Genomic DNA, 9,100 nt, shown 5'->3' with positions numbered 1-9,100 from the left:
TAAAAGAAGATAGATGGTTTAATAGAATATTCCCCATAAATATGGACATTGTAACTGTGGATCATGCTAACTTTGTACTCACCATCTCCATTGTAGAGATTTGGGGGAACAAGGAACTGCACAAAACATTGTATATTGATGAGCCTTCTTAAAGGTTTCGAAATAAGTAGGTTTTTAACTTTAAGGGGGCTAAAAGATGATTTTCTGTTATCTGTAATGTTATATCATCAGATATCTATGTTAAACATGAGGTTGACATATGTAGAAATGCCCTCTGCAGGTCAGAGACCAGGGCTTCATCCTGCTCTGAACAATTTGTTTGTAGCTAATTTTTCCATATGTTGTTTGCATTGTTCACGCTCATATTTCAGCTTAAACATGTATGATTGTATTCTAGAGGTTGACATTTCAAATAAAGAAAAAGTATTGAAATCCTACTCCTGTTGTTTGTTTCATGGTTTGTTGATGTAGCCTCTGAAGCCAGCACAAGCCTCAGAGGGGCAGCCAATCAGAACAGAGTGGGCTCATCAGGAGGCGGAGCTAAAACAGCTTGTTTCAGATAGAGGCTGAACTGAGGGGCTGCATAAAGAGCCAGTAGAAGATAAATAAGGAATTTTATGAGCTGTGAATCATGCAAAGATATTTCAGTAAAACCCCAGAAAAAAATATAGACCTGGATATGTGCATATGTCCTCTTTTAATTGTTTCAAATGCTTCTTGGTTTGTTTGTATGTGTGAGGCTGTGGATCGCTGACCAATTAGTGACACTTCATGCAAAAGAGGAAGTAGCAAACAAGATAAAATGGTTTGCATGTTTCTAAACTACAAGGATAAAATGACAAACGCAGCTTTCCCAAGTTTACGCTCTTGTTTCCCTCAATCTCTGCCACAGAGCTGGCCAGAGTGAAATATGCTGGAATTTTCCTTCAGAAAAAAATAAAAGTGGTCTTGGAATAGATGATCAAACTCATCTGAGGTTTATTATAATCTGGATTAGTTTACAAAACGACCAAAGTGGAGTGCATAAAGTACTGCAATGTTTTGAATGAGTTTCACTTTCACACTCTTTCTCTCTCACAGTCTCGCACACAAAACTGATTCAGTGGTGTTTGTGATCGATAACAGTTTATATTTACTGTACGCAGCTTTCTACAACGTAAAACACGTCAAGCAGCCCCACAAACACACACATTCAGACGCAAAGATTCAACAGTTTTTCTTAAATGGAGGCAGTTTATGATCGGTACATTTTGCTCACGTGGCCACAAACACACACGCACAAAACACACACACACGCTTCGTCTCAGGGCTGCATGCGAATGGCTCCGTCCAGTCTAATGACTTCTCCGTTAATCATGGGGTTCTCAGCCAGTGATGTCACCAGATGGGCAAACTCAGCGGGGTCTCCCAGGCGCGAGGGGAAGGGCACCTGGCGGGCGAGAAAAGAGCGCACCTTCTCTGGAAGACCAGCCAGGAGAGGAGTGGAGAACAGACCTGAGGAAGAAGATGAATTTACACGCAAATGAAATGTCACCGTCCAATCATTTCAATCAGTGTTCATATCTTCAGTTTTAAAGACGCTGATGTTTTTAGATGTTTGTTTCCACATCAATACAGCAAAATGGTACAAATGGACAATCTGGATAAAACACAACATCTTGATATTTTACACTTTGATGAAATGTCTTCACAAAAGGTTCCTACTGATTAAAACAATAGTTTAGACTCGCAGGTCTTTAATAAACGCTGTTACATTGGAACATTATGTCACTGAACGTTATTAAGCTTTAATTACTTTTAGTTTATTCGTTTACTAAAAACTACAGTGCTCTGCTGTGACTGAACACATGACTGAACCTTTGAAAGTTTACATTTGTATCTTGGTTTTAGTGGAATAGTCCAACATTTCAAGAAATATGCTCATTTACTTTCTATTCTTTCTCATGTCGGTTAGCTTAGTTTAGCATAAAGACTGGAACCAGCTAGCCTGGTTCTGTCCAGAACTAACAAAACCCTCCTAACAGCACCTCTAAAGATCACTCATTGACATATTACCATCTTAATTATTAATAATTACCATTATCTTCAATCCACAATGTTTTGTTTTTTGCACTCAGTTGGTCCAGATTAGACAAACGAGATATTACGTAAGAGCCACAGAGAAGTCAGAAAGTATTGAGAGATGGAATAACATCACATTGGTTTTATTCTTTTCATACATGTTGAAAATAATAAAAATAATATTGTCTAATCCTTTAACTATGAACAGAAGAGGTCATCTCTTGTTTTTTTTTTTTAAACTTTCCCTTAATTCACGTTTGCACAGTTGAAGTCTGATCACTAACCGGGTGCGATGGTGATGACCCTGATGCCCATAGGTGCCAGATCTCTTGCGATGGGGAGAGTCATTCCCACAATTCCTCCTTTAGAGGCTGAATATGCTGCTTGGCCGACCTGAAGCAAAATAAAGAGAGAGAGTAAAAAAAACAGCTTTTAAACAGAGTGAACACTTAGTTATTTTTTTATGTTTGTGTGTGTGTGTGTGCTTTAAATCACCTGTCCATCGAAGGCCGCCACGCTGGCGGTGTTAATGATGCATCCTCTGTGTCCGTCTGCATCAGGCTCGTTCTTCCCCATCGCACCCACAGCGAGGCGAATCACATTAAAGGTTCCTGCGATGTTCACCTGCAGCACATAAACAGAACGAACACATGATCGTCTGATGAGCTGCGACTGCTGTTAGTTTTTCTACCGTCCGTCCGTCTTACGTTGATAACGCGCTGGAAGTCCTCCAGGCTGTGAGGGACGTCTTTCTTAAAGTTGTAGGTTTTGACAGCGACAGCGATGCCGGCGCAGTTCACTGCCAGGTCCAGTTTCCCAAACTTCTCTCTGGCCAGGGACACGGCCGACTGCACGTCTGCCTCCGATGTCACCTGGGAAATGTAAAAGTATCCTTTTAGACGTCACATTTACATGCATCCTGAATGATAAAATAAATATAACCAACGTCCTGAATTTAGATGCAACAACTATTCTAAATAGTTCATTTTGCAAATACTCTGTAGGTCTTACCATTGTCATTGTTGGTGAATGCTTTATCTGATCTTTTTATCATGCTTATCAAGCTTATTTGTCTATCTTAGCTCCCTTGTGTTTTTTAATTCCTTTTGTGTGCCGTACAGGGTCCAAAAATAACACCCGCCAAGCGTCAAATACGTGAAGATTTTCTGTTTGGAGAGTAAATCTCAGAGGGCTTTTTTATTTTATTTTATTTTAAACACGTCTAAACAGTGCTGTGAAAGTGTTGGGGCGCTCACGGAGAGAGTCTGACACTGTGTCTACACAGAGAACGTAGTGTGACAAACACGTTTAGCAGAGCAGCAGCAGCAGCGAGTGCTCCGTCTGTGCGTCTACACAGGAGGCGTTCAGGTACAGTGTTGAGTGTAGGTCAACCGCGTTTTAGACGTGCTCAGAGCCCAATCACAATGACTGTAGTTACATGTGTAAAAGTCTGTACAGCAGTTTGGTCAATTACAGTTGCTTTTAAATGTGCTCTACAAATAGACTTGATTTGATTAACTTTTGATCAATATATTAAAATAATTTTGCTGAAAGTTTTGCTCAGGCCTTCTCTTCACGTTTTATTTAACATAATATCTTATTATCTCAATGAGACAAATATATATGTGACACAAAAAGGCAGTTTATTATTTTGGCTGGTAAAATATATGCTTGGCAGGTGATTTTTTCATCTACCAGTCCTCTTGGCAGGTGAGTCAAAATGTTAATTTCGGACACTGGTGCTGTTTATTGTATTATTTATTTGTATGTTATTGTGTTGTGTGTATAACAAGCTGCTCTAAAGAAATTAATAAAGTTGTTTGTATTGAATTGAATACATCTATAAATACACCAAAGATGCACTGAATATATATTTTGGTTCATTTTTTCATGTAGGTGAGGAACTACAGAAAGATCTGTCATAAATAAAGTATCTGCTGGGTCAACGTGTCCCGTCTGCACTAGTGATGGTGCTGGATTATGTGAGAGTGCCATCTGCTGAGCAGAGAGAACATTACACCTCTGATATATTCATATTTTATATGCGTCTTTTTTAATTTCTACAAGTGGAATCAGTCCACATTTTAAGTTACAACATGTCCTGAAGTTCAATACTTTATATACTAATCAATACTGAGTATGATTGATATGAGTTTCATGTGTTTTAACACTGTTACTCTTGAATAATACAATAATGTTTTGTCACATCTTGCCCGGACTTAAGTGGTTTTTTTTGGTCTTATGTTGTGTTCTGTGTGTTTTGCACGTTTGTTTAGTCCCTCCGTTCATCACTGCATCATTGGTTTGTTGGGTTGTGTGCTTGGGTTTGTGTTTGTGTTTGGTTTTGGATGGGTTGGTGTAGATGGCGTTGGGTTTGTTTTCTGGGTTTTTGTTCTATTTCCCTTGTGTGTTCATGTACTCCTCCACACCTGCCCTGCATTTGGACTCGTTAGCCCTGCCCTGCTGTCTTCCCCACACCTGCCCTGTGTTAGCCTCGTCAGCCCTGCCCCGCTCCCTGTGTGTCCTCAGCCAATCAGCTCCCTGTATGTTCATTCCCCTCTCGAGTTCTCCACCCATCTCCCCACCTGCACCTCATCTCCTTGTTAGTTCAGTTTCTTTAAGTTCTGGTTTTCTGTTCAGTCTTTGTTGGATCGTTTTGTGTTGTTCCTTCTGCGAGTTCTGTTCAGCCCTGTTTACCTGTCGATGACCGTCCACAATTAAAGAGTTTTTCGTCATATCTGCATCCTGGCCTCTGCGTTTGGGTCCACTCCTGCATCTCCTGAGCCCTGACATGTTTGGATTAATATAGATCTGATGTATTATTCTTATTATGTCTATATTCATATACTCTGCACACTTCTAAATGACGGCTCCGGTACCTCAGTGTGTTCTTTAAAAGTGTCAATAAAGATTTTTTTTTTCATAACTTTCTAAATTTTATATTTTCCTTTAAAGTCATAATCTTTAAGATTTTCACGAAACCTCTTTTTTTGATACCGCATGTAGTCGTCATTCTTTCTGCAGCAGTTCAACGTGTTTACATTCTGTAATTACGTCTGTAATGTACTTTTCTTTTCTGTTAGTGGTGGAGTCCGTCTTCCACGTGCTGAATTTAAAACAGCCTTTTCACGTGCACAAGGGATTCACAGGAAATGATGCATGTATGTAATCCAGGGTTACTGTAGTTTTATCTCATTGATATCTGCCTCCTTATAAACTGATCACTCTCTTACAGTCATATCAGAGCCGTATTAAGTTACTTCTAACCCAATGTTTCCTTCTGCTGCTGCTTCACATTAAAAGTATTCAAATACAAAACACAAGGTGGCTTTTATTGTGAAGAAGCCACAGGAGACTTAATGTTTATGTCATCGAGTTTAGCAGCCACAGTCAGCTTTAAATGCAGAGCTGCAGGATGCACACCAACAACTTCTCAGCAAGGTATCCAATACTTTACCATTGTGTGGAAAACTATTCTCTCTGTGTGCAGCATGAAGTCAGAAGGCGGCTTCTCAAGTCATGATGGACAGATGGACGATTACTGACCGACTTCTTTATAAAAACAACTCGTGAGCTTGTTTGGTTTCACTGTAAACGGATATACCAGCTGTGTATCTGTTGTATTTATGACAGAGTAGCTGCTCTAAGAGTGTTTGCTGCACCCAGAAATCTTAAGGATCATAACTGTCTTTCATTAGAGATGGCGTGAAAAAAATAAGTGTTAAACTGTAACTGGTGGAGCTCAAATGATGCATTATGTGAGTAAAACTACAACGCGTATATATGATTTGTGTACAAACTCTAAAACAGAAGGAGCTTCAACATATTAACATGAGGTGTGTGTCCCCTGAGGCAGGGGTCCCTTTATGGGTCCAAGGACCGTTTTTATATTGATAGTTGAGGCTCCGGGGTAAGGGGGGGGGGGTCTCTACCATTTTTAGACAGAGGTCTATCACGTCAGTTTTGATTATGTCAGTTTAGAGCGAGACAAGGAGAGAAAGGGGCATGACATGCCAGGGACTGATGAGGAAAATACTCTGCAAAATTCTGTTATTTACCCTCCAAATAGCCAATAATAGCCTACAAAGTTGTAGAATTAATCATTTTCCCTCGTGGCCCGGTTACCAGTCTGCAAACCAGGGGTTGGAAACTTTTTTGTTTCAACTCCATCATATTGGTTATTGTGTGCCATGGACCTATTAAGGAACACGGGAGTGTTTTCTCCCTAAACTTTATTCAAAAACCGAAATGTCACGCTGGCCAGTGTATTCTGTGTCTATTCATGTCGTATTCTGATTGGCTGGTTTGTGGACGTGGGGTCGTAGCAGCAGTCACATTATGAGAATTTGGTCCTAAATTTCAGAATTTTGCTGTTTTCGGTCGTCTGTGCGCTTGTCTCATAGTTCGATATAGGTGAACAGTTTTGGGTTGGACCAAAGATTTTACGGCATTTCTCTCACGATTGTCAACTTTGGTCTCAAACAGCCCAAAATCCCACAGTGTAAAGGGGCCTTAAGACACTCTGATACCTACATCTATTAAGAAACAACAAGACATAACATAGAAATACAAAGATTGTGTACGTTTCATACATAAAACCTCTGTATTAACTGACTTGAATCATCTTCTCTCTCTGAAACATACATGTTAATGATTTTGTATGAGTGAATGTGTCCAAATCTACGGTGTCTGGTGAGTTTTGGACTCACATCTGCAGGAGCGAAGGCACATCGGTCTCCCAGGCTGGCTGCCAGAGCTGGTCCGTCAGAGGAGGGCAGGTCCAGGATCACAGCGGACGCTCCGTTCTTCACCAGACGCTCCACGGTGGCCCGACCCAAACCGGACGCACCGCCCGTCACCAGGCCAACCATACCCTGCTCAACACACACGCACACACATGTCAACAGACGTGGACAAGGACAGGAGGAGAGAAGTGCAGGAAAAAGGAAACAGAGACAGATAAAAACAAACAAACAAACAAACAAAAAGAAACCTGGGTCACTGAGAAAGATGAGAGGAGAAAATCAAAACTGCTCTGATTAATTTATAATACAAAAAAACCCTCAAAAAACAGCTATTACTGTAAAAAGTTAAACGAATATGAACATTTAATACAATGTAAACAGACTAATTATTCTGTCATTTTGGATATTTTCAAAAAGAATATCCCCTCACCCAGATATAATGCACAGCAGAGTACGGAAATGAAACCTTAAAAATGTGGAGTCTCTACTTGTAAAGCACAATAATTATGCAATAAAAGTGCATCATAAAGGATCTAATGATCATTTGTTTTGATTCAAGGGGATCACCCACAAAAGAAGGCAGGTGTTAAAGGGTTAAACTAAAGTAAGGTCAAACATTTGCCAAATATTCCTCAGTGTCAGCTTCAAAACTCTGACGATTTTCAGCTTTTATTTGTTTAGTGTGATAATAAACTGAATATATTCTGACTGTTAATCAGACAAGAGATTGAATAAGTATCATCAGCTTGATGTAGTGAAAGTATTACAGTAAAAGTAGTGGTTTGGTTCCTCTGATTGATTTATTATTATATATGACATTGTTAGATTATTAATAGTGAAGCATCAGTGTTAGAGCAGCATGTTACTGTTGTAGCTGCTGGAGGTGGAGCTAGTTTCAACTACTTTATATACAGTTAGATAGTTTAGTCCAGTGGTTCCCAACCTAGGGGTTGTGCCCTCCAAAGGGTCAGCAGATAAATTGAAGGGGTCGTGAGATGATTAATGGGAGAGGAAATAAGAAAAAACAAAGTTCTGATACACAAATCTGTTTTCAGTTTTTGAACTTTTTCTCTAATCTTTGATTTTTGCTGAAATATTGGATCATTTGAACATTTATTAACATTAAACAATGTGAGAGGTTTAGAGGGAAAAATCACTATTTGGTGGAGCTGTTAAAAACTCATAGACATGTGAAATGTGACCCCGACTACACACTGCTTTTTGTAAGACGTCAAAAGCTAAAAAGGTCTTTAATAATGTTGTATTTTAAAAGCTTGTTATATTATCCATTGTGTCAAATCTTCATCTGAAAAGTAACTAAAGCTGTCAAATAAATGTAGTGGAGTAGAAAGTACAATATTTCCCTCTGAAATGTAGTGTAGTGGAAGTATAAAGTAGCATCAAATGTTATCTCAAGTAAAGTACAAGTACCTCAATATTGTACTTAAATAGAGTACTTGAGTAAATGTACTTAGCTACTTGCCACCTGTCAAAACCAAAACTAACTGCATGTCTAGCTAGCATTTAATATAAGCACCATATTACATTTGTTTTGTAATTTAGGTGGATGTAAATAACGTGTCTGTAAAAGTCTCCGGTGTCATCGTGATAACCGAGAGGCCGGTTATCAAACACCGGACTGAGTGACTCCAGCATGTTAACGTTAGCTGCACAATGAAACTTCTGAACTACGAGGAAAAAGCAAACAAGCGGGACGAAAAAACACACAAACATCACGACACAGGCCTGTCACAAGTCTCATGCATCATATCCTCTCGGAGAAAACACAGTGAGTGATGCTGTGTGAAGCGATAATAGGTTTTATTATTTCTCTCCTCACCTTGACACACCGAATGTTCGCCATGTTGGTTCTGTGACGTCACGTCGAAGATCGTCTATGCGACAGATGAACCACTGAGAGTGAAAAATGCTCGACCGTTTCCTGCTTTTTAAACGTCTTCAGGATGTGTTTAAAACATTTCAAGAAAGATATCCACATTAATTATTTCTTTTGTAGTAGATCCACCTGAGGTTATTTATTTTGCTACTTCCCCTTTTGTGAGACCATAGTTGCGCTTTTATTGGCAGAATCATTGATGGCTATTTCATTTTTTTGTTAGATAATGCATTATTTGGCACCATATATTTGGTATGATAACAAAAACTTGAGCGTATACTTCCAATCTTTTCATTTTATTGTAATTTTCATAAATCTCACATGAAATTTTACAGTTAAAAGTCAAATTTAATAGTATGCACAAAGGAAGTCAAAGAATAAACTTATAATTTAAGTA

The 9,100-nt window shown here is 39.1% G+C and overlaps 1 protein-coding gene across 1 annotated transcript; it reads right to left on the bottom strand.

Annotated features, from left to right (window-relative positions):
- Positions 1–954: 954 nt before the first annotated feature.
- On the bottom strand, positions 955–8,735 carry LOC122983037 (3-hydroxyacyl-CoA dehydrogenase type-2-like). The gene is made up of 6 exons (XM_044352733.1): positions 8,647–8,735; positions 6,771–6,935; positions 2,769–2,933; positions 2,557–2,685; positions 2,346–2,454; positions 955–1,494 (listed from the first exon to the last, which is right to left on the bottom strand). The coding sequence occupies exons 1-6, from the start codon at positions 8,668–8,670 to the stop codon at positions 1,304–1,306; spliced, it is 783 nt and encodes a 260-aa protein (XP_044208668.1). The 5' UTR covers positions 8,671–8,735; the 3' UTR covers positions 955–1,303.
- Between the last annotated feature and the right edge of the window lie 365 nt (positions 8,736–9,100).

The sequence above is a fragment of the Thunnus albacares genome, chromosome 5 (assembly GCF_914725855.1).
Source record: "Thunnus albacares chromosome 5, fThuAlb1.1, whole genome shotgun sequence".
Classification (NCBI taxonomy): domain Eukaryota; kingdom Metazoa; phylum Chordata; class Actinopteri; order Scombriformes; family Scombridae; genus Thunnus; species Thunnus albacares.
This window is presented reverse-complemented; position numbering and strand designations above follow the sequence as displayed.